Source organism: Ambystoma mexicanum, chromosome 2p, assembly GCF_040938575.1.
Source record: "Ambystoma mexicanum isolate Mex_15411 chromosome 2p, UKY_AmexF1_1, whole genome shotgun sequence".
Taxonomy (NCBI): domain Eukaryota; kingdom Metazoa; phylum Chordata; class Amphibia; order Caudata; family Ambystomatidae; genus Ambystoma; species Ambystoma mexicanum.
Genome location: NC_090923.1, coordinates 1,053,329,870 through 1,053,355,774, shown reverse-complemented (window position 1 = coordinate 1,053,355,774; position 25,905 = coordinate 1,053,329,870). Strand labels below are relative to the sequence as shown.

Here is a 25,905-nt window from a genome sequence, read left to right as displayed (position 1 = left end):
TTTAGGTGGCCTATTACCTGTGTTCATGATCGCATTCACAGCATTCTTAGCCTGTGTTCATGGTTGTATTTACAGTGATTAAGCGTCAGTGTGCTCCCTCTACCTCTTCCGCCGCCCGGTGTGACTTATCTTGGACCTAGGTGTCGCGCACTACCACCATGCTCTTTAGGGCGCTCCTTATATTGTACCACGTACTGCCCTTTCAGGCAGCCATTGCCACTCAGATACTCACACCTCCCCCACAGCTGGTAATCAATCAGCTGTTTGACACCCTGATTCACCTAAGCCCCTTCCACCTGACTCTGCCTAGTTTGATCCCTACAATGGGCCCCGCGACCACCACCATAGGCCTACATTACTTCAATAACTACACCAACCTTTATCTCAATGACCAGGCCCTCTGGCTGGAACACTTCGCTAGGAAACCTACTCCGAATCAACCGTGCTCTATCTCTCAGAAACAAGAGATTAGGTACTAGATTCCGCATACGACCTACCCGCAGTAACATCTCCAAGCGAACACTACATACACCACCATGCTCCCCCTCTCCAACCACTAATAGCAAATCCTCTACTACAAAGGCTAATCCTCCTCTCATCAAGGGCGCCCTCATCAACGCCAGATCTCTTCCAGCGCACGCACTAGACATTGCAGAACTCATCACATCCTCAGACCTTGACTTTATTGCCATATCTGAAACTTGGCTACATTCTGCATCCGGCCCCTCACTGTCCCTTGCCTTACCAACTGACTACGGTATCACGCGTTGTGACCGCACTACTGCCCAAGCCAGAGGTGGTGGCGTGGCCATCATCCATAAAAACACTCTTGATCTAAGAGTGTCGACCAACTCCAAACTCGATTCAGCTGAATTACTTTCAGTTAAACTCTCACTAACTCCCTATCAAACAGCCACCCTCCACCTTATCTACAGGTCCCCAGGCCCTGCACCTCCTCCTCGACAACACTAAAACAAACTCTCAAATTATCATCCTAGGCAACTACTATCTGGGACTTGGTGACCCGAAAGATCCCATTGCACTGGACCTGGAGAATGCCCTAACCAACTTTGGTTTCACCCTGCACATTCAAGAGCCTACTCACACTAAAGGCAGGACCCTTGACTGGTTAGCCGGCTCCAACTGCAATATTAATGTCCTTGCCAATACCCCCTGCTTATGGTCCGACCACCACATCACCTTTAATATTGAAGCCACCCCCCGTGTCCCGACTGATAGCTCCAGCCCTCCCCACTAGAAATAAAAGGGACATAACCACGGAGAAACTCCTCCCTCTGCTACTCCCATCTCTTAATGTTGCCACCGACTCCTGTAATGATCCCACCGCCCTAGCAGACATCTACAACCGTAGTATGCTCACGGCTATAGACTCTCGCCCCCATCAAACTCAGGAAGGCTAAACCACGTGCACACCTTAACTCCTGGTTCACACCACAGTTAAGAGTGCTCCGCGAAAGCTAAACGCTGTGCCGAAAATCGCTGGAAAAGTCACCCTTCTGATGTGCATAAAGACAGCTTCTTCCTTGCATTGCTCACCTACAAACAAGCCATTATCACTGCAAAAAAAGACTCCCTTAATAACTGTATCCTGCAAGCGGACTCGAACACTAAGGAACTCTAAGGTCCTAAAAGAGCTTGAAACTTCATCCACCCCCCTTACACCTGCATTAAAGATAGTAAATGGTGTGCCAACATTCAGTCAGCCCTACTGAATAAAATCTCTATGCTACAATCCAAAATTAAAGCCAAACAAGATAGTCTGAAACCGGACAATCATCCTCTCGCCCCTGCATGGGCCCTCTCCTGACTCGCCTAATTCTAAACCTTTTGCCTTCTCACTGTTCACTATTGCTGAGGTGGAAACATCATCTTGAGGATCAAACCTTCCAACTGCCAAGGTGATCCGTGCCCCGCTCCCATCGTTAAGGAATCTGCCCATGACTTGGCCCCATTCATTATGTCCTTTATCAACTCCTCCTTTAAAACAGGTATTGTCCCTGACAACCTTAAGGACGCATGGGTGATCCCATTGCTTAAAAAATCCTCCTTAGACCCCAAGCATACCCACCAACTTCAGACCCATAACCACTGTCCCGTTCCTGCTCAAAATCTTAGACCATGCAGCATACCTGCAGATCAAAGAGCACTTGGAATCCAATAATCTTCTAGGCCTTAGACAATCTGGATTCCGCCACATACACGGGACCGAGACGGCTCTAATAGATCTCAAAACACAAATAGAAGTCCTGAAGGGCAAACTAGCCACGTTACTACTCCTCGACCTCTCTGCGGCATTCGATCTGGTCAATCACCAAATCTTATGCAGCCACCTCCACTCTGCTGCCCAATTCTCTCCTTCAGCCATGGCCTGGATCAAATCCTTTCTGAGTAATAGATCTATGCGGGTCTTTTCTAAGTCTGCAGCTGCAGATCCCTCCCCAATTCACTGTGGCCTCCCTCAGGGTTCTTGCGGGTCACCCACACTCTATGTCTTTATTAAACCTCTCTTTGATGTACTTGACTATCTGGGTGTCTCCTATACAAACTACGCCGACGAGACCCAGATGCTCATTCCCATTACTGGAGACTCCTTAGTTGACACCAAGGCCCTGAATGACGTCTACCTGGTCATCCAAGCCTGGATGGCCCAACACCAGCTATGCCTCAATGACGACAAGACTGAGCTCCTCATCCTGGGCATGTCGCAACGCCTTAGCAAACTTGAGCCATCCTACCAGTCGTTTATCATTGATGACAGTACCATCCAAGTTTCGAAAGACACAAAAACCTTAGGCTTTTACCTTGATGCCACTCTATCCTTATCTCGACAAACAAATGCAGTCAGATCAGCCTCTGCATACACCTGCAAACTCATCGCAGCCTGCAGGCCATTTCTGACTACTCCGAATAGTGTCACACTAGCCAGAACCCCCGTGTCTAAAATTGACTATGGTAGCGCCCTCTACTTAGGAACTAGCCAAGAGAACCTGAATAAACTACAAATCACTCAGAACAACGCTATCAGAGGTGCCTTAAATATCCCTCGAAACCACCACATCTCTGAATCCAGAACCAATCTACAGTGGCTACCCGTCAAACAGAGACTTACACTGAAATCACTCGCCCTCACGTACAAATGCTTGGCCAACAAGGCCCCCTGTACCTCTGCAGTCGGCTATCCCGCCATGCGCCTATCCAACCTCAAAGAACCGCCCAGACCTACTTTTTATCGATCACTAGGTTCAATCTTCAAAAAGCAGGGGGCACACGCTTCCCTGTCCTTGCCTCCAAGCTTTGGAATGCCCTCCCCATCTCCATCAGATCTGAAAAGTCTTTTAACGCATTCAAGTCCAAAACGAAATCATGGCTCTTCAATCAGCACTGAAACATGCTCTGCACACCACAGCCCTACTAGCATCAGCCCACTTTTCTTGCCTGCTGCACATTTTTGTCTCTATGCCTCATGTAAAATATTTACTTTGTAAATTATGTATATTGATATACCCTTGATTATGTATGTACATTCTGTTTGTATATATGCTCTGTATGTAACTCTGCACAAGTTGCGCCCTGATGCCTCCAGGCTCGATGGTGCGCGTTACAAATAAAACAAATACAAATACAAAATACCCAAGAAGTAGTATATGTAAAATCCTAAGAAGAAAAGAAATTAATGTTTTCCGTGTTGCATCAGGCCCTCTAAAATGAGAGACTTTGAATGGCAAAGAGACTTTGGCACACAAGGCCCTGATGTTGAGGTTCTGAACTGCATCCTCGTACTAGAGAAGCCAGAGAGTGTGCTAAACTTGAGTGTGCTGCCTTGTCCCATGCTAAAAATGTGGGGAAGGGAAGCCAACGGCTTTAATATCCTGACACATCATTTCTTGAACACTTTTCTTTTGCATAACATTGCTTCCCACACTATTGGTATTTTGAAGTAAGGATTGACAATAGGTTTAGTGTAGGCCCTTTTATTTTGACAGACTCGACTAGGATGCGTTATTTGATTGTCATAGCTTGCTCTCATCTTTAGATTTATGATTAGATAGGCGTTTCTTAAACCCAATTGAAGTTCAATAAACATCCTTGAACTGTGATCACATGTGTGTCTTACAGTTGGATACCATGCTTTCCTTACAGGTCTCTGCGGCCAACCTGGATCACTCTCCCACCTTGTGGCCACCCCAATGCTTTTCATACACTTTTCCTTGTAGTGGGGTCTCTACGGCCAACCTGGATCACACCAGGAGGCTCGCCCCTTTGTGCCTTAATAAGACCTTATGGCAGCCTCCGTTGAACCATTTTTTAGTAAAGCTTTCTATTTTGTACCCTTGTTTTTGCCTCTTGGCTGCAACTGAGTCCTCAGATTTACACTCTTACTAACCAACTTCCTGCTAATGTCAGACACAACTGCGCAGTGGACCCTCCCATAGCTTTACTCAAATTATATTCATTCACACCATATTTATTTATTTATTTATTTGTATAGCGCACCTACAGCCCAGAGGCATCGAGGCGTATGAAACCTACTGTGCAATGAGCATCACTAGAGAATGACGATTGCCATAGTAATTAAGACACCAATTTTAAAAAGAAATGACTAAAAAGAAACAAGCTATCTCTTGAGCTGTACCAGAGAAGGTACTAGTGATTCAGGTCCCTATGGTATGGCTCTGTAGCAGAGGAAACCTAGAAATGTGACCTTATATGAAGCTCTGAATTCTACATTATAAAATGCAGAAAAGTAGATGCCTAAACATGAGACCCCGTGCGAACACCTTAATAGTAACAGATTGAAGACTTTGCACAGCCCACATAGGAAAGATGGAAAAAACAGTGAACTGTGATTTTGTGTGGTCAGACGGTCACAAGTACACAACTCAAACATGTGTGATGCACACCCACTGGTGCCCATGTAGACGTGCGGACATTGCTGCCCAGTAGAAGGTGAGAAAGGCACCATTGTGAAGGATACATCCATGAGGTTCACCATGCTGCGACAAGACTCCATGCTGAAGCCTTTTGTCCGGAGGTCTTTGTCTGCAATTAAATGGAAAGGAAATGTGGTTGTACAATTTGAAGTATCAGTCCATCGCAAAACGAACCATACAGGGTGGGCAATCTATTGGATAAGTTGAGTGTCAAAGCTCCAGCATGCAAAGCCAGGGATCAGTTCACAGCGGCCCTCCTGTGCAACTAGGAAGAAGGACCTACACGCTGCCGGCAAAACCAAGGATCAGGAAAGGCTCGAGCAGCAAAACCAGAAAGGGTCACAGCTCCAGCCAGCAGAATTGAGCACAGATAGGGGCAAGAACAGGGGCAGGGGGCCACTCTGAGGAGACCATTATAGGGACACAACTCTGGCCTGCTCAGCCAGGAACATGTTTGTAGCTCCAGAATCTTTCCTCAAGGATAGTATCTAAGCTGCACTGTTGAGAGCCACTGTGCTGAGAAATGGGAAGTATCACAGCTTCAGTCTGCAAAGATAGGGCGAGGGTCCCAACTCTTGCCTGCAAAGCCAAGAAAAGTGTCTGAGCTCCAACGTATATAAATGGAACAAAACTTACGTTTTCCAACAATCTTGTTGAGGATGGTTTGAAGTTCCTTTACACTGACTTGCATGTCCTGTACAAGGAGAGCAACAAACAGATAAAGCACCCAAGCATTTCAGTAAAACTGGAAACCAAGCAAGACCTTGCAATCAGGAATAGGCATGACAACAGGAACAGTTAGTAAAATTGACTGTTTTAGCTCTCAGTTTCTAGGCGTCTGCTTGAACACCACAGCTGTACTTCTCCACAAGCATATTAGAGTCAGAGTCAGCCTCAACACAGTAACTATAAATGGTGTAAAAGGAGGGTAGAAATTACTTCTGCACTACAACACTGAAATAATTTGTGAAGTGTATCTTGGGTGGGGCATGGGCAAGGATTGGAGAAAAGTAGTGAAAGCAATTAGGTGTCAACTTCTCCTGGTAAGTGGTCTGTAACTATTATGGATCACGTTTGATGAAGGAATCCCTGGGACTGAGTATGTGACCCAAACTCTGCCGCATGAAGAAGAATCAACTTACAGGACCAGCCAGCTGTCGGAAAAGATTCTTGAAGCTGGCATCAATCTCCTCCTCTGAAAGCACCACCTACATGGAAATAAAGGCAGCCATCAGCTTGATCAGTGAATTTATTGATCTTCACAATTCCGGATATACGCAGCTCTAGGGGAGCCTCATGCGATTGAGCCGCTTGGAAAAGATGGAGAAGGAAACATGCATTCATCTGAAGGCCAAGTGCCTGCTAAGCAGTCATTCATCCAAAAGCCAAGGAAAAGCAAAACAAGCCTTCATCTGAATGCTAAGGGTTCAGCAAGCAAAAGTATGACCAGAGACTACCAAATGGAAATCTAATGGCTACATTAAAGCCAAATAAACAATGATCTAAAGGCCAAACACATTAGCAAGCAGACATCTCTTAAGACTAATGGACAAATATGCGTGCAGTCATAAAATCGAATAAATAATGTCGAATTACAAAAAATGTGAAACAATAATGTCGAAAAAAAAAAGTGGAATGTTTTTTTTAAAAAAAAATTTTTTGGGTTCCGCATGTAAAAAAAAAAAGGTAAAAAAAAAAAAGAAGAGGGGGGTTTAGGGGGGGAACCCCCCCATCCCCCCATTTCAAATAAAAAAGTAGACTGAAAAGTAGATTTCCCCTTCTGGAGACTGCTACGCTGGCTGATAGCCACACAGATTTTGCTACCTTCTCCCACTATCCAAAACTATGATATAAAGGTGGTTGTCTTGGCCTGACGATCAGCAAGGACACATTGAATCCTCTCCTCTCTGACTTTACTCCCTGCAAACATCGTCCAACTTCTTGCTCCCACACTTCTCACTTAACCTTTACCACCCACATGGCAAACTCAATCTCTTCTTCTATAATATTGACCTAGTACTTTAATCTCTCCAGCTCACAGTCCTAATGGGTGACTTGAAACTCTCCTATGTCACCAAAGCCCATCAACTATATCTCCACTCCATTTGCACCAACCACAATCTGGTCAACCTACATAACCTTCCTACTCATAACCATGGCAACTCCCTGGAACTCATCTTCCTATCCTCCTCTCTTCACTCCTCTGCCATTTCGTTGACCCCTCACCGTCCGATTCCTCACTCATCCTTTCCTTTTCTAAGGTCTATTTATTAAATACTGAACAGCATGGAGATACTCACTTGGGTGACTGTTGTGCTTAATAAAACTCATCAATAACATAACTCATCCACTTCACAATCACTATCCCCCACTCCAAACTTCCCCCTCTACTGCAACATCAAAGAATTTAAAATCCAACTCCATGGAACTATTTTGACAAGGACAGGACCTCCCCTTCATGGTTTCTCTCCTCCACATGCTTACTCTACCAAACACCCCTCAACAGAGTTCAATAATGCAATAGCTACTTCCTTCAACTATCATAAGCAGTCCCGCTTCTTCACCCCCTCATTACCTCAACCATGATATGAACCATGATCTCAACAACCATGCAACAAGCTGAGGATAACCATGCGTCCATTTCTCTTAATTCTCACAAAGACTCTCTTCCTTGACCTAGACACTGCTCATGATTCACAAATGTACATAGATCTTATATTCGTAAACACCACAATTTGTCCATGAACTTCCAGACCAAACTATCCCCGGTAATAAACACTCCAGATCCTCCTCACTCTCTGCTGGCTTCCTCTAAAATACATAAGGACCACCCTTCAATCACTCACACCCACTCCCTTCTACTATCCACCTCCCTCCAGCCCGCCATCTCTTATCTATCCCACTACCTCTAATGAGCTCATACCTATCCTCTGCTCAGGTAACCCATTCTGCATGTTTTGTGACCCCTTCGCATTGCATAAAATCAAAGAAATTGCAAAGTCACCCCATCTTGCATCTTCTCCCTTTTTAATCCCTCCTTTTCAATCTGTAGAACCACGACCAGCTATAAAATAGCCCTTCCATTCAGCTCCGAACAAACCCTCTTTCCAAAGACCAGTTTCTCTTCCTGCCCACCACCTCAAAATCCTTGAGCGAGTTCTCTTTAAACCACATCCTCAAGTGGCAGCAGATAGATGCATGTGTCAATCTGCTGACAACAAGTTGATAAAGGTACTAGCGTTGCAGGCTTGCATAGAAAGCAAAGTAAATGGGTAATCCTTGTACACCATGGACTTGAATCAACAGGAGGAAACACCACCCATGCTAAATGTTAAGGCAGGCAGGCTTCTCCAGTACAACAGTGATGCAGCAACCACCATCAAGAATACTGTTTTGCCACCATCTCCAAAACCTACACATCGCGGTCTACATCAAGGTACCTGCACTATGAAATTTGGAGTAAACCCGCCAGTGAAACTGCTCTCAGCCAGGTATCCAGCTTTCTGACCTCTGTTCGGCAGCTATCCTCATTCTACTTGATCTATTTCCTACCTTTGACACGAAGGACCATCCCTTCATCTGTCAAACTCTCTACTCCCTTTAGTTTAAGGACACCATACTCAATGGGATGGTCTCCTATCTCTCCAACAACTCCAGCACCTTCTTCCCCTCACCCCTCCCTCAAGGATCAGTCCTAGAGCAACGCCTCTTCACCCTCTACACCTCCTCCCGGGGCAAACTCATCTCATCCTTTGTCTTTCACTACCATATCTTTGCTGACAACACCAAGAACAACGTCTCCTTTATGATATGATATTTAATTTATACCACGCTCATACACAAGTGTTTCTTTCTCTCCTTAACCCCAGACATTAATGAACACCTCCCCAACTGCCTCTCCACCATCCAGCATTATACGCTACCTGATATGAAACTACTCCAAGAGGGAAGCCCTCTTTCTCCAGGCCTCCAATGCTAACCCCACTCTCCCATCCTCTAGATCTTCTCACTCCATCACCTCTGGCTTGCAACCTTGTGTTGCTCTTCAACACCGGTCTTAAATTCGAAAACTGCACTACTTTTATGCTCTACTCCTAGGCCTTCACCTGTACGCTTTTCCTCCCGAAGAAAGTTCTCAACTTTGCTGCATCACTCCACTAAATCCTCTTCCACCTCAGTGCACCGCCATCATGACCGATGGCTTCCTATGGAAATTCACTCCGTCGTCAAGTTGCTACTTCTCTTCTAAATTAATTTACAGCCTTGACCCCCCCACTACATTGCTAACTCCATCCTGCTCTACTCCATCCTGCTCTACTCCCTCCGTCAAACTCTGAGATCTTCCTCTCTGCAGTAGCCAAGGTAGCTCATTACTATCTTCCTAACATTAGAAGGATCTGCCCTTGGAAATATATATATAAAGCACCACCACTTTGCTTGTCCAGGCAACTAATGTGCAGATTGCAATATTGCATGTCTATTTATCTGGGTATCTGTAAAAAATCATTATCAAAATATCAAGAGGTGCAGAATTGTGCAATCCAGACAACTTTCCATTCAAGGAAATATGATATTTTTCCCTGGCCGTTCTGGCCTGGTGAAAATGGATGACGTAATCCAACTTTGATTTCTTGTTTTAATTTGAAAGAGGCTTCATGGGGCTGCCCCATTCTATTTTGCCTGGACTGCATGAAGGGGAGCCACCCTGGCCGAACTTTATAGTTCATTTCGGCAGTTCGCCTAAAGGTTCAGGCTCCAGAACAAACGTTTTGGGCGTAAATCACTTAAAAGTACAGGGACGTCTTCTTTGGAATGCTCATTCTTTAGATATTAGAATCTCCAAATCAGAATGGTTTAAAGCTTACTCTGAAATGTTATCTATTCACTAGTCAAGCAACTTAGTTTTTTTTCTATAGTTTTTCTTTGCAATTTAGTGGTTTCTTGGGATTGTTCTATTAATGCATTGTTTGTCAAGTATTCTGTTCCATACGGATTACCATGAATTAATCGAATCCAAAATGTCAGGAGAAAAAAAAAAAATCAAACGTAATTTTACTGAAAATAACTTGCTTTTCTCTCCCCCGGACATTTCTGACAACCCGCTTACCCCCAACCCCCTTATTTACCTGTGCGACACATGTGTGCCGCCGTCTCCTGCATCCCTCTGCGACGCCGGTTCCCTTGACTTGCGTGCATGGGAATCGGTGCCGCACTGTCCTCTTTTCTTTTTTCATAACTTTATTCCTACGGGTGCAGGGTACACCCCCACAACCTCCGCTGACATAGTGAACAAGGGTGCGTGGGACAACCCGCAGCCCTTGTTCATCATAATGCCACTGAATGGGGGACTTGTTCGAAATTTTCATACAGCCGGAATTCAAACAAATCTCCCCTTTTTTCCTGCACAATTATACGGATTCCATTCCATACTGTTCAGTTTTGTTTCAGCACTATGGTTCCTCTGGTATATGCCTGTGCTCAAATGTTTTATTAGTACTACTTCCTATCTGACCATGCCCCTTCTGTGCCCGCTTCTGATCCTTACGGCAAGCCCCCTCCATTGTTATGCTCTCCCCCTGCCAAAAAGCCATAAAATTAATCCAACTGTTTGAGATCAAGCTCAACATCACTAACTGGCAAGCAACATGGCATCCTCAACCACCAATGAGTCACTCCCCATGTGAACCCGAAGTGTTCTACATGTACTAATGGAGAAAGCACCAGGTAAATACTGCCCCAAGGCTCAAAATATATAATCCCGGGTAAATACATCCCCTATCTATATTCCTTTGCACTATCTGCTCACCATTTGCCTTGCTATCAACCATCCAAACACTAGAACCTGTAAAGGTGCCCTGCTTGGGGCAGCCCTCTGCTATCTGTATTGCTTTCTGTGTAAGGCCTTTCTGGTAGAAATGTCCTCCCTAATACCACATAAATACAAATATTCCTCTGAAGACCAAAACACTGGGATACAGCTGCTCATCTGATGGCTATGGGATGACCAAGCACCACAGGCATGAAGGTCAAAAACTGCAATGCAGACATCCATTTAAAAAACAATAAAATAACAAGCAAGTATCCATTGGAAAGTAAAGGAAAAAAGTAAGAGATGCCCATAAAACAGTGAATGAACTACATTATCTTCACAGCTGCCTCTTGGAAATTTACCAGCCAGCCTATGCAGACATCAAGCCTCAATCCTTAAAACCCTGCTCAGCCCATTGTCAAAAGTTTCTACAATACCAAACACAGTCATCCACTCCATTTTCCAAAAGACCTGCAGTAACGGGGAGACCAAGGGGAAGGGAAAAACCTGCTGGTTCTTACCTCATCTGGGAGATCTGCTGAAATCTCATCGTCCATCACCCTGTAAAGTAAGGTACACAACATGTTACATCACACTGAAGGACTAAGGTGACTTGGTCGCCGTCAAAGATCAAAAGGAGAATTAGACATTTTGTTTTTTTATCTCGAATTATGGTGGGACACGTAAACGATACCAGTTTTGTCACACGAGACAATGAGCAACAATACTCAACGTGAAAAGAAGCAGGACAATGTAAGAACACAATACAACATTTGTAAGGAAAACATGTTTGTGAAACAAAATCCACTCAAAACATACATAGCATAGTAAAGGATACAGTGGGCACAGTCTGCACCAAACATTACCAGAAGAGAATGAAAAAAAGGTTTACAGAGGATGTTAGATCTCATATTAAAATTCAAAGTCAGTGTTAGCTTCTATTGAACACAGATGGGAAACCTTTTCAAAAGCAAGTCTCCAGACCTTTTCCTGCTTTAGGTAGCATTTGATCAGCACTGTAATGTTTACCACTCAGTCACACCTTGCTTTTAGATTTGGTGATAGAGGACCTACAGCACATCTGCACCTGTCTTTAAGGGCTTCTATTAGAGGACATTTGCTGTCACAATCCACTACTCCTTTCGTCCTCCTGCTGGCCTCTTGGTCCTCCACCTCCTCTCACCCAACAACCCCTACTTCCGGTAAACCCTTTTATATCCATCCCCTCTTTCTAGATTGGCCCTCTAAACCTGGCAATCTGGCCTGGTATTCCCCACCCGGGCTGTGTTGCATGTTACAAATAGAGGGCTAAGCCCCGCCCACTTCTGCAGCGTGTTTGCGCCGTGAAACACAATGGCAGCTCAAAAAGCTGAATGTTCAAGTTTGTGTTTGGGAGCTTTGTTCTCCCCCCCCCCCAAAGGTAAGGTCCATGGTTGGTGGGACTTGTGGCCACCTTTTTAGTTCCTGATGATCTAGGGTGAGGCTGGCAGTGTCGGTCTTCCGGCTCTGGGAAGCAGTGTGCGACTGTCGGTTGCAGCAAACTACCAGTATTCTCCTTCTCTTCTGGCGCGGGATGCCGGCAGAAGGTTCAACTGCCACCGTCCACCTAGTGGTTAGGACTGGCTCCATACTTCTTCCTGGTAGGCCTCCCACCCCCAAGCTTGGAGGGGTTCTCACCTCCCCCACGCCCCCTTGCCCAACCCCTTTCAACCAGAGCAGGCTACTGGCCGCAGTACTTGAATCTTAGTTCAAGGCACCTTACAGCTCAACACCCAGGAGAAAAGATGAAGACTTCTGTGATGCAGGTATAAGTGGTCAAGAATAAGACTTGGACACAGTATTAGGTTTGAGATTTTAAATAGTACTTTTATTGTCAAAATAATAAGAGGGGTTGGGGGTACCCTAGACACCTCTACGTGCACTCCAACGCTCTAGAGCGACTTCATGGATCAAGGTAAGCAATACCTTTTTCCCCACAGTACCTCAAGTTACAAGAAAAGACTGGCTGGATTCTCCTCGATGTGGCAGCGCTCGAACTGACCTCTGGATTCCTTGGTCTGATGGCGAAAGGCAGGACAATGGATGGGATCTCTCGGCAGCAGTCTCGAGGGAGGACCTCTGGCACAGCTTTCAACAACTTCTCTCGTCACTGTGGTTTGGGCGCCTTTTCTTCAGCACCAAACAACGACGCGATTTGCCTGGTTAATCTTCACTTCTCACAGTCCCACACTCTGCTGAGGAGGTCTGGATGAGTTGGACCGGATCTCTGAAGCGTCCTTGAGTGCTCAAAGAAGAGGAGTACGAGTTTCGCCTTTCCAGGTTGATGCACTCTAAATGGACAGCAGGTCTCCTAGGATTGGTGTTTCGCAGCTCTGGAAACTCACAGGACCTCAAGAGATGGCTCAAATCAAAGTTCGTCTTGGAACTGGTTGTTGCCACCAGTCAAAGGGAAGGAGTCCTCTTCAGAGTTCCTCTGTCGCCATCAGAATTTCCTTCCTCAGTGTCGGTGGACTCGGTCTCGAAATCCCCCTCGTCCTCCTCACCTGATAAACTTGTTTCCGGTAACAGGATCTTCCTGCTCCTCCGGGAGAGGACGGAACAAGTTACTTACCTGTAACTGTTGTTCTCCAGCATGGGTCTGGCATGGATTCACATGCTCATGAATATTCCCTGTCGTCAGGCCGGGAATCCTCGGTATAGAAAAAAATCAGTATCAGTTTCGTTTCTGATCTGTCTTTCTCAGTAGTAACCAATCACTGGTCTCTGGGTCATACTGCCCCCAGCCAATGACTGCCCTCTCCCTAAGCCCCGCCCCTGGCAGCCATCCTCAGATTTGGTAGCACGTGAAGTGGCAGTATGACCAAGTGAAGAGCCGCAGAGGGGTAGGCGGGAGGGTTCGCATGTGAATCCACGCCAGACCCATGCTGGAAAACAACAGTTACAGGTAAGTAACTTGTTCCTTCTCCAGCATGGGGTCTGGCATGGATTCACATGCTCATGAATATAAGAATGCATAGCAGTATACACATGCACAACCACGGGAGGTGGCAAAAGGCTCGACATCAAGCAATACAACAACTCAACATTAAGCAACTCTTACCTCCTCACCAGGCTCACCTTAGGCGAACAGGTTGCGCAGCACTGCCTGGCCGACTCTGGACTCCTCCCTGGAATCCCGGTCGACGCAGTAGAATCTCGTGAAGGTTTGCGTCGACCTCCACGTAGCAGCCCTGCAGATGTCGAGCAGGGGCACACCAGACAGGAACGCCGTATTAGCAGCGATCGCTCTGGTCGAATGGGCCCTCGGACAGCCTGGCAACGGTCGGTTTGCCAACCGGTGACAGTGCATGATGCAGCCGGAGAGCCATCTGGAAATGGAAGTCTTCGAGAGAGCCTTCCCTTGATTCACAGGTCCAAAGTTCAAACAGCTGTGATGTCTTCCGAAAACTCTTCGTGCGGTCCACGTAGAACTTCAGCGCTATAGCTACATCCAGCGGGTGCAGAGTCCTCTCAGCCGGCGACGAAGGAGACGGGAAGAAAACTGGCAACACCAAGGGCTCGTTGAGGTGGAAGTCCGACGGCACCTTGGGCATTAGGGAGGGGTGCGTCCTCAGCACCACCCTCGTGTCGTGAAAAGTCAAGTATGTAGGCTTGCAAGACAGAGGTGATGGCCACGAGGAATGCTGTCTTCCACGACAGAAACTTCAACGGTACTGAATGCATAGGCTAGAATGGGGTCCCCATGAGCCTAGTTAGCACCACATTGAGCTCCCACTCCGGGGCAGGGGCCTTCACCGGCGGGAATGATCGGAACAGTCCTTTCATAAATTCCTTCACCAGTCGAAGAGACCACAAGGACGCCCGTCCTGTAGTTCTGGTGTAACGTGAGACGGCAGCCAGATGTACCTTGATGGAGGCGTGAGATAGACTAGCCTTGGCCGAAGACAATAGGTACGGCAATACTTGAGGGGCCGTAATCCGCAGAGGTTAATCTTCTGTGCACGGCACCTCTTCCATTTGTGTCCGTAGCACTTGAGAGTTGAGGATGCCCTGGCCTTCGCAAGAACCTCTCTGCAGTCGGCCGGGATGTCATATCCTCCAAACTCTAGTGCTGCAGGAGCCAGGCCTGCAAGTTCAGCGACTGTGGGTCGTGATGGAGAATGGCGCCTCCTTCTCTGGAGAGAAGATCCGCGTCCGTCGGCAGCTTGACTGGTGTGGACGCTGACAAGTCCAGAAGGGTCAGGGAACCAGATCTGCCTCGGCCACGCCGGTGCGATGAGGATCATCCTGCACCGGGACCTCTTGAGCTGGTTGACGAGCCGGAGTAGCAACGGCGGGAACGCATAAAGGAACAGGCCGTCCCAGGGGAACGAGAAAGCATCGCCCATGCTCCTCAGTTGGGTAAACCTGCTGGCGAACCTCCAGCACTTGGAGTTCGCCACCGTCGCGAAGAGATCGATCTGGGGTTCGCCCCATCGTCGGAAGAGTCGGTCCACTTGATCCTGGCGCAGTACCCACTCATGGCACGAGCGCAGCGCTCTGCTGAGTGAGTCGGCGATGGTGTTTTTTATCCCTGCCAGATGAAAGGGTACCAGAAACATCCCTTGGGCGACGGCCCAATGTCACAGATCCTGGGCTTCCTTGGATAGGGCAGGGGATCTGGTTCCGCCCTGCTTCCGAATGTAAAACATTGTGGTGGTGTTGTCGGTGAAGAGTTCCTCACCACCTTGCCCTTGAGGGACGGAAGGAAGGACCTGAGGGCCCAGAACACTGCACGGAGCTCCAAGATGTTGATGTGGAGTGTCTTCTCCTCCGGGAGCCAAAGGCCTCCGCGTGGAGACCCCCGGTGTGCGCTCCCCAACCTTCCAGGGAGGCATCCGTCGTCACAGTCACCTGGTGGGCCGGGGCTAGGAAACCTGTTCCCGCCGTCAGGTGAGAGCGGATACCCCACCATCGTATCGCCTGACGGAACGCTTTGTCGAACGGGATCCTGTCCTCGAAGCTGCCCGTCAGCTGGATCCAGTGGGCGTCGAGGAATTCTTGCAAGGGCCGCATTCGAAGTCTGCAGTGGCGCACCAGATAAATGCAGGAGGACATCATTCCGAGGAGGGGCTTGATAGACCTCACTCTGGCCACGTCCGTGGCCAGCAGACGTTGCACCTTTCCCAGGATGGTCCTTATCCTTTCCTCCGACGGGGAGGCCCGCCGCGCCACTGTGTCGAGCTGTGCTCCCAGAAACAGGGCGACTGGCGACGGGACCAGGTGGGATTTTGGAAAGTTGATGGAGAACCCCAGGTCCCTGAGCAGCTGGACGGTCTTCGCAGTGTGTTCCACGGCGAGCTCCCTTGTCATTGCCCGTATGAGCCAGTCGTCCAGGTAGGGGTAGACGTGGATCCCCTGCAGGCGCAGCCGTGCCACCACCGGTGCTAGACACTTGGTGAACACCCTGGGCGCCGATTTTAATCTGAACGGGAGGGCCTTGAACTGGTAGTGTCGCCCTTTGACCACGAACCTGAGGAACTCTGTGTCTCTTTAGAATAGGGATGTGGAAGTATGCATCCTCCAAGTCCAACAACGAAAGGAAATCGCCCTCCTCCAGCTGTCCCAGCACGTGCTGGAGGGTGACCATCCGGAACTTCTGTGCCTAGATGTATTTGTTCAGTCGTCGCAGGTCCAGGATGGGACGCCATCCTCCTGTCTTCTTCTTTACGAGGAAGTATCTTGAGTAAACTCCGGAGCCCCGAAGCCTCTTTGGAACAAGCTTGATGGCACCTTTCCTGAGCATCGCCCTTACTTCCAACAGCAGTTGAGAGACGTGATGTTCCTTCCTGGCCACGGGAGAAATGCGGGGGCACCTCTTCTGCAACTCGAGGGCGTGCCCCAGGGACAGGGCGTCCAGCACCCAACGGTCTTTGGAGATGTACTCCCACACGCCGACGAACTTCGTCAGCCGCCCTCCCACCGGGGTGCTTCGGCGGGGGCCCGACCCGACGGTCGGTTCAATCTTGCTTGGAGGCCACTTTGCCTCCTTGGCCACCACGGCGGGATCCACCTGACTTGCCGCGTCCCCTGTAGGCCTCCTGCGGCGAAGATCTTGCCGCTTGACGGTACGTAGAGGAGCTGCTGCCGGCTCCCTTGAAGGCACCCTGTCTGCCTCCGGAGCTCCGAAAGGACGGCCGTCGCTGTTGGAGCACACCCAGTGCACGGGCCATCTCCGTGTCCGTCTTGATTGCCTGAAGGGACTCATCAACCTCCTTGCCAAAAAGTTTGTTCCCATCGAAGGGCATGTCCAAAACCTTGGTCTGTACGCCCTGGTGGAAATCCGTCGCCTTGAGCCATCCACGTCGTCTCAGGCAAACGCTGTTGCCTAACTGACGGAAACCGGTGTCGGCGATGTCCGTAGCCACCGTAATGGCGTGGTCCGAGGCAATCTCACCTTCCTGTAAGATTTCCAGGGCCTCAGCCCTCTTGGCGTCCGGAAGGAAGTCCAACAGAGGGGCGATCTTGAACCACAACTCCCTGTCGTAGCGGGCTACGATGGCCAGGGCGTTGGCCGCCTTGATGGTCGTCGCTGCAGATGAGATGACCCGTCGTCCCATCGCATCCAGCTTCCTACCCTCGCCCTCCGGCGGGGAGGTTGAAGTCGAGGCAGATGCCCCCCCCCCCGCTTTCTTCTTGGCCGCTGCCAAAACAACCGAATCCGGGGTAGGTTGCGCCCTAAGGCACAAGGGGGCAGCGTCGGGGACCGGGTACTTCTTCTAGTACCGGTCCCTCTTCGCAGGAGCCGTGGCAGGGTTCTTGAGGAGGGTGAGCCCCTCATCCCAGATGTCATCAAGAAGCGGTACGGCGAGGACCGTCTTCCTTTTAGCCTCGCGCCGTTGGTAAAGGAACCCTTCCTTCTTCTTTTCTTCGGGGCAGAGCTGAAAGAGCTCGGATGCCCTGAAAATCATAGCATGGAAGGATCCAATCTCGTTGAGCGGGGACGCCTGGGCAGGGGGCGACGGGGAACACGTCCAGTCGTCACCTGCGTCGTTATCCGTACCCGTCGTAGTCGTGTCCATGCCTGTATCATCCCCGTGGGTAGTGGACCGGGGGGAAGGCAGAGAAGGCCGCAGAGGCGGGAGAGGAGGCCTAGGATGCCTCCTCCTCCTCTTAAGTGATGGGCTCTCCGAAGGTCCTGGCTCCGGTTCCCCCGTCGGGCCTGGCTCAGGTACCTCCGTCGGGGGAAGGGGCAACCTATTCCTTATCTCCGAGCATAAGTACTGGATGGCTGACAAAATGGCCGCCGAGGTGTCCTGCGGCGCCGGAAAAGGAACCTCGTCTGCGACACCGTCGCTCTCGTCGTCGCCCTCGTCGGGATCCCTCCCGATGGGCTGGGCCTCTTCCACGACTTGGATGAGCTCTTCAGAGGTCGTGTCCGTATCCACGATGGCCACCAGCCCCTCCCCCACCCTTTCCAACAAGGACTTCGTGGGGGTCTTCTCGATGGGCCTGAAAGACGACTCCCTCCGTGGTGGCAGGGAGACTCTGGTACCTGAGGGCGCCTCCACTGGTGTAGCCTCCACAGGCTGAGCCAGGGCTGCGGCGACATCCTCAATCGAGGTTTTAGCAGGGTGAATTAAGGCCAACGTCACCTTCTGTACGCCTGGGGCCTTCACCTTGGGGGGAGGGTCCGAGCCTCACTCCCCCTCTGCCAGAATCTTCGAGATCGAGCAGGGCCTCTCCAGAAGCTTCGCCGGGTTCTCGGACTTCCTCTTACCCGAGCCAGAGCGTTGGCTCGTGGTTGATGGCGCCCGGGAGGATGCGCCCTGCCTGGCAGCCAAGGAGCCCGACCGTTCGGCGCTCCTGGTGCCCGCGGTCTCGCGGTGCTTAGCCTTTTGTTGGGCCCCCGTCGCCGGGGTGCCCTCACAGGACTTAGAAGACCGCTCAGACTTCTTTTTCTTCTTCTCGCCTGACGGGTTCTTCCCTTCCAGCCAGTTGGCAAGACGGAGGTGGCGATCCTTCATGGTCCGCTCCGACATGTTCCCACAAAACGCGCAGTCCTTTTCCTTGTGCGTCTTGTCCTCATGTAGACAGTAGAGGCATAACGAATGCTCGTCGTCCTTGAAAACATTCTGAAGCTGGCATCCAGGGCAGGTCCTGAACAGCTTCCCGGGCGTCGAGCTCCCTTTCTCCTGGGCCATGACCAGGGTAGGCCTCGGAACTTCTGGAATCCTCCAAAAGCGTAACTCGACGAAATCTTCACCCTTGAGGGGCGTAGAAACTCCGAAACGGATCCCCATTGATCGGATGTAGATACGGTGGAGCTTGAGGCTCTATTTAACCGAAAAAATGAGAAAATCTCCTGAAAAAAGCGCGAAAACGCAGCAAAAGCTTGTACAGCACGAGGACCCCCAACACTTGAACGTGCGGTAAAAATCTGAAGATGGCTGCCAGGGGCGGGGCTTAGGGAGAGGGCAGTCATTGGCTGGGGACAGTATGACCCAGAGACCAGTGATTGGTTACTACTGAGAAAGACAGATCAGAAACGAAACTGATACTAATTTTTTTTATACCGAGGATTCCCGGCCTGACGACGGGGAATATTCATGAGCATGTGAATCCATGCCAGACCCCATGCTGGAGAATTCCTTTTTCTTGTGGAGATACAGTCTGCCACGGAAGGAAGCCACCATGACTATCTGGGATCACTAGGCCAGTGGTAACCTCTCTTCCGGAGCAGCCAAAGAAAAAGGGGGAAAAAGCCTCACGGCATAAAAAACCCTTGAAGGTTCGGATTCCAGGTAGGTATGTGAGTAGTTGTATTTCCCAGGATCGCCCTTCCAGTAACTTCCAGATGGAAAAATGCAGAGAGCGTCTTGTATCTTTGAAGGTCTATTGCAGAGTGGGCCGAGCCGCTTGAAACCAAGGAAGTGGTACCCAAGCGCAATGAGGACAGCGGAACGCTGACTGGGCAAGCTGCAAGGCACGGGAGAGAGCCATGAGGTAAACAAACTCGAGACGGTTACACACTGCAAGGAGGGCCTCGGAGCGCTAACCGGCAGACTGCAGCAGGACAAAGGTAGGAAAATAAGGAAGATGGAAGAATAGGCCTAGCCTGCAGAAGAGAATGCGATACAGAGCACAGAAGGAAAGGAGGCGGCAAAACCGCCGAAACCAGAGAGGAAAAAGAGAGGGTGCTGCAAACTAAGAGACACCGCAGCAAGAGGACACATATACGTTCGCCGGGTGAGACGGCGAAGGCAAAAGAGAGATAGAAAAAGCAACGGAGAACCACTAAGCAGAGAGTAACTAGCGCAGGCAACAAAAGAGGAAACGATACCCAAAGGTTGCAACGCGCCGACTGCCGGGAACAGAATGGAATAAGAAGCTCCCGGCGGCGGCCATGTTGCAAAAAAAAGACTAGACCGCCGCCGAATGCGGAAAGAACGTGAAGGCACAATCAATGGAGGAGATGCCTCCATTGATTCCACAGCCTCCAGCCCCCCGGAGCCGTGACAGTCGCAGAGAGAACCGGGTCAGGACAGCAGTGGTCACTTTACAGTGTTGCAAAGGGTCTGTAGGCATCGCTGGTTGTCTTCTTCGGTTACTTCAGTTTACAGTGGTTGACTTACCTTTCACCTCAGGAGCCTCACCTTCTATACAGTTCCAGCACACACTCCTCTGCAATCTGTCAGCAATTTACAGAAAGGGGCGGGTGGCTGTCCAATCAGGACAGCCGAACCCCCAGTGGAAGCTGGTTCCATTCCGTAGCTCAGGCAGACAAAGGGCAGGGAAGTGAAGTGAAATGAAAACTCCTCCCCCACTTCCTGCCTGTCCAGACACACTGGAGCCTAGGTGGGGACAATCAAGGGTTCCCGCCAAAAGCAAAACACACACAGACTTCCCCCTCCCAGGATGGTAGAAGAATGGCTGACAAAGAACAACCACGCTAGTAATGGAAAGGAGTCACCAAGTTAATATTTGGGTGACCCTATTGTGCATAATCAGAGTTATGGACATAGCCTGCGGTAGAAAATTCACACAATAGTGGGTAGAACACATCCACAGCCACCATCCATAACTAGGAGATTGTCTATGTGACATGAAAGTCACAGGAGCAGAGAGAGGGGGGGAAATCTATCCTTACGAACTGTAGTTACTGATATAGAAAATAATCTCAAAGTAGGACACAAAGCGTCCACAGCAGCACTGCCCATAAGGAGCTGTGTGCTGCCATGATAAAAATACATATGCCTTAAAAGAGATATGGAGGTGAGTGGACTCCATAAGACTGTAAAATATAAAGAGCCCATAAGAATGAATGAGTGGAAAAAGACTCAAAGCTGGCTTGGATCCGAAAGATGCGGCCAACTATCGTCCAATTACCAATACACTTTTCTTTCTGAAACTGGTAGACAAGGTTGCTACCTCTCAACTTCAATTATATATTGAAAACACGGGAAGGTTGCACGAGAGGCAATCGGGTTTCCGCCGCTTCCATGGCACTGAGAGCGCCTTGGTCGATCTCCAGACGCAGATGTTATCATTAATTGAGAAAGGCAGACTAGGCCTGTTAATATTACTTGATCTCAGCGCTGCTTTTGATCTTTTAGATCATAAGATTCTATTACATAGACTGCGGGATACCGGCGGCTTGGCCATTGAAACGGTCAACTGGGTGAGATCTTTTTTACAGAGTAGAAGTTCCAGGGTGCATTGGGGCGAGGCCTTCTCTGAAGCAGAGACTATCCTTTGTGGTGTCCCACAAGGAGCTTGCCTGTCGCCCTTGCTTTTTAACATTTATATTGCCCCTCTATGCAGAGAATTGGAGAAGTTGGGTTATTTTTTTACCAACTATGCTGACGACTTCCAGTTGTCAATGGAACTTTCAGGTGACCATCAGGCTGACCAATTTATACTAAATAAGTTATACAGCGTAATAAAAGATTGGATGACCACAAACTGGCTATGCCTAAATGCAGGAAAGACGGAACTAATGATCTACGGGCCCAATAAACTAAGAGAGGGACTAGCTAAGGTTTTCACTGGCTTTCAGGTTGATGACAGCTTCGTTGAAGTCGTTGGCAAAGTAAAAACATTAGGTGTATATATGGAGGCTTCCTTGGATGCAGGCGCGCACGTGGATGCTATAGTAAAAAACACCCACTACCACCTACGAGTACTGAGGCAGGTTGCCCCTCTTATCTCTGAAAACAACCGAGCCAAACTGGTCAGAGCCGTCATCTTGCCACGACTTGACTATTGCAATGCTCTGTTGGGGGGGGCTAGTAGAGAAGACTTACAGCAATTGCAGAAAATCCAAAACGCTTCTGTACGTATAATATACGGTATGAAGAGGCATGAACCCACCTCTAACGCGAGAAGGGAGCTACATTGGCTCCCTGTATCAGCCAGGATTTCCTTTAAATTGCTGACTTTAGGTCACAAATGCATTTATGGAACAGTTCCTAATTATTTGAAGGACAAAGTCACAATATATCAACCGGCAAGAAATCTGCGCTCTACAACGATTTTAAGTCTGCAGGTGCCAAGGACTAAGAAAGCCCGTGGAAATGGACGTTCTTTCCCGGTACTCGTGGCTAAGGCCTGGAATAACCTACCGTTAGGGCTTCGTATTGAGAGCAATCTCCTGGCTTTCCGGAAACTCCTGAAGACTGAACTTTTCATCTAACTTACATCTTGGTTGTCCTCACTGACCTGTTCTGCTTGTGATGGAGCGCTTGGATGCCTTAGGGCTTGTAGCGCTATAGAAATTCAATAACATAACATAACATTCAGGATTAAAGGAAAAGGTCCAGAAGTCCAGCAAAAAGTGCTGGGTCTCACTAGGAAAGGGGATGAAGTATAAAAAGGATACATCTCCCTTACAATGGTTGTCTTCCTGAAGCAGCAGCACAGGACCCGGTCCTTGGGTTCTTGGTCTGGAAACTGAGGAAATGGACACTGGAGGGAAAATGGCAGCAGCAGTTGACAGAAGAGGCTTCCAACAAAGGATTCTTCAAGGCTTCCAACGGCTCCACAGATTTGGCACCCTTTTACAGGTATCTGACGAAGAACAATATCGCCTGTTGGATTCTCTTCACTCTCTCGGTCCTACACTCTGGTGAGGGGACTTCAGGGATTTGAATCAGGTCTCTCCAGATCCAGCAGGAGTCCACCAAAGTTTCAGCAGGATACTTCGGAAGACCATACACCGCCCACTGGCCCATGGTCTTTGGGTATTGTCGGTTTGCAGCCCAACAAGGTTGCAGCTCATCAAGGTATGGCTCAAAATGCAGGTCTCTTGGAGACTAGTGGGTCTCACCAGCCTCTGGGTAGGAGCCTCTGTTTCGGGACCCCCTGCGTCACTTGGGGGGGAAGGGTTAAAACAGGCTCCGGTACACAGCAGGCTCTCCGGTCGCTGGAACAAAGGATTACCGTCAAAGATAACACTTCACCAAGATCTTTCCCGCCTAGGGCAGCAGAAGACCTAAGAAACAAAAGTAAACTACTAAAATGGTGAAAAAAGAAGGAGCCCACCATTCTAGCAGAATGGTGACCCTCCTGTGCATTACTGTGGCTGATTTGACAGTCTGCGAGGAATAATGACTAACAGTCATAAAACAGTCATAAAAGTAATATCACTGCCACCAGCCATTCAAGTTACCTTGCAATTTTTTTTATTTTTTTATTTACTTGATTTTAACCAAAAGAAATGATTTTTACAAGGTATAAAAAAAAAGACGTAGCATAGGTGCTTCTTTCGTTGCCTACACAACTTGTGAAGTCTGTTCGGTTGCTTTCGCAGGTTTCCGTCTCAGGTGCTTTTGGTGTCGGGGTCAGCGACGATAATGTTTTTTAAGGCAGCGTCAAAGATCTTAACTGCTACTGTAACCCATTTTGTTTTTTCCCCCGCAATCAGTCTACACCACCAAGTGTGCTCTTCTCTGAGAGGGGTGTCATTAAGTAGTGGAAGTAAGAATGCTGTCCGTAGGTAATAAGTTAACTTGCAATTGTAACAACAATTTTACCAGGTAAGTGAGACAGGGGATACAGTGTATCTCTCCAGCACTCCACATAAGGTGGGGTGTGCTGGCTCACTATATAAAATGTAGCGGGGATGGGGATCCCACTTTACTTCTTGGGATCAATAATTCACCCAAGAGATAAGAGAAACTACAAAGAGATGCCCATAAGGGCAACCAGGTTTAAACCTAAATGTATATGGGACTATACATCCATACACATACAAAGAGACATTAAAAAGTCACCCATAAAAAGAGTAAAAAACTAGGTGAGAGGGGAAAAGCCTTCTCACTCACATAGGGACAAGGAAAAATAATCACCAAGTCCAAGCAAAATGTTAAGGGGTTGACATAGGTCAGGAAGATTTATCAGTATGAAAATCTTAAGAGATCACAACTGCAGCACAAGGCTCTTGTTCATCATGGCTCAGGCACGATGCAGCACACAAGATGGTACCAGACATTATTGTAAGGTGAGACTATGCTAATCCAGACTATTGAAATTTGGGAGTGGAATAGTTGTTGGGACATAAAACATGAACTATCCCCACTGATGCATTTTCCTCAAATATATATGAGCGGCTTTGCCGATATGGGTGATGCACCTTTCTCGCAGTTCTCTTTGCCTCGCCACAGGTCTCTCATCTCGGTTTCTCCCTGGGATTTCATCTGTCAGTCTCTGCATATCTTCATCAATCAATAATATGTAAAGTGATAAAATAATCACAACATTCTCAAAAATATTAAATTATTAAATTTTGCAAAAATGGTTAAACCTCCCTAGAAAAAAAAGGCAGAATCACATTTCTAAAATACATTGGGCAGAGAGGGGTCAAGAATGGCGAGAAAAGTACAAATTTGATACTAGCATAATAGGCATATTGGCCCGGGCACAGAAAGCCAGGAAGAAACCAGAAATTCAAATAAATTAAAAACGCGATCCCAATTCCCAAGAAATGAATTTAGAACCAGATTATGGCTTTCATGTTTTTTATCAAATGCTTTCACATGAAAGGTGTTAGACAGTCATTCTCCCCCCTCTAAAGGTCTATCCCCCTCATCCATGTGACTTTCAGGCTATTTAGGAAAGCAGTCAGCCTCAGGGTCTGCTCATGAGAGAGTTTGCAGAGGTTGACGGACTGTTTTTTTGCCAGTGTGCAGAGCACTAGAAGCAAGCACATTCTTTTTTTTCATGGGCACAGAGAGAAACTGAGATGCTTAAAATTGACTAAAACAAAGCCACTGTTTCAGTTTGCATCCATCTATTTCTGTTGTTCACTCTAATGAGCAATCACCCTTAAACTTAAAATCCTATAGGACACACAGAACATACAAAAAGGCCATGTTCATGTGACTTTTAGAATATAGAAATCACAGTTAAGCACCTTACCTGGAGGCGGGGGCATGCCTGCAGTACCAGAGCAACCCAGGGGCAACAGGGACAGTAAATGAGGGGCACAGCCCCAGCCCTTTCCAATTGTTGTGCAAAGTTTCCTAATGTCCTCTGTTGTAGGCCTAGGAATACTAACCTATTGGTGGTAGATCGCGGTTTCCCTTAATTTATAGCCGATTATCACAATGGTAGCTGTAAAAGCAGTCAAGGCTCCGTTCAGGAGGACCAAGGGGGTTATAGTAAAAAGACAAAAAATAAGTAGACCAAACACCCATCATGGCCAATTGCCACAGCTGACTATCAGCCCTATATACCTGGGCCAATAATATTGGGACAATAATTTCAGATTATTTGTCAAGAGGGGGAAAAGGCACACACCATTTGTCCAGGAAGATCAAGAGAAAGGGAGGCACTCAGTTAGGGAAGAAGATTGAAGACAGACGAGGGAGCAAAGAGGATAGATTATTGACTTACACAGTGCCCTGCTTGTTCTCACAGAAGAATCTCAAGACAAAATCGGCCTCCTTGGTAGGTTCAAAGGTGGATGGCACGACAATGTACTCGCCCGGAGGAAGCTTAATTCGTGTGCTCACTTCACGCAGGTTAATAAATTGCTCTGACCGTGCCTGTGAACTGTGGGTCAAGAAGAATTCCCGCTTCAGATGAACCGCTTGCTGCCCCACGTACTGTGTGAAAGAAATTGGCTAGAATGAGACACTGGCGATCAAAGTAGTAAGAACCATT

At 48.3% G+C, this 25,905-nt stretch overlaps 1 protein-coding gene across 1 annotated transcript in view; it reads right to left on the bottom strand.

The window, feature by feature from the left end:
- Positions 1-25,905, bottom strand: part of CAPN1 (calpain 1) — a 597,334-nt gene that overhangs the window by 77,459 nt on the left and 493,970 nt on the right. Inside the window, exons 13-17 of the mRNA XM_069644966.1 lie at positions 25,636-25,847; positions 11,283-11,322; positions 6,095-6,160; positions 5,589-5,646; positions 4,997-5,061 (exon numbers count right to left, since the gene is read on the bottom strand). Of these exons, the coding sequence (XP_069501067.1) occupies positions 4,997-5,061; positions 5,589-5,646; positions 6,095-6,160; positions 11,283-11,322; positions 25,636-25,847 (441 nt within the window). The remainder of the gene's footprint in view (positions 1-4,996; positions 5,062-5,588; positions 5,647-6,094; positions 6,161-11,282; positions 11,323-25,635; positions 25,848-25,905) is intronic.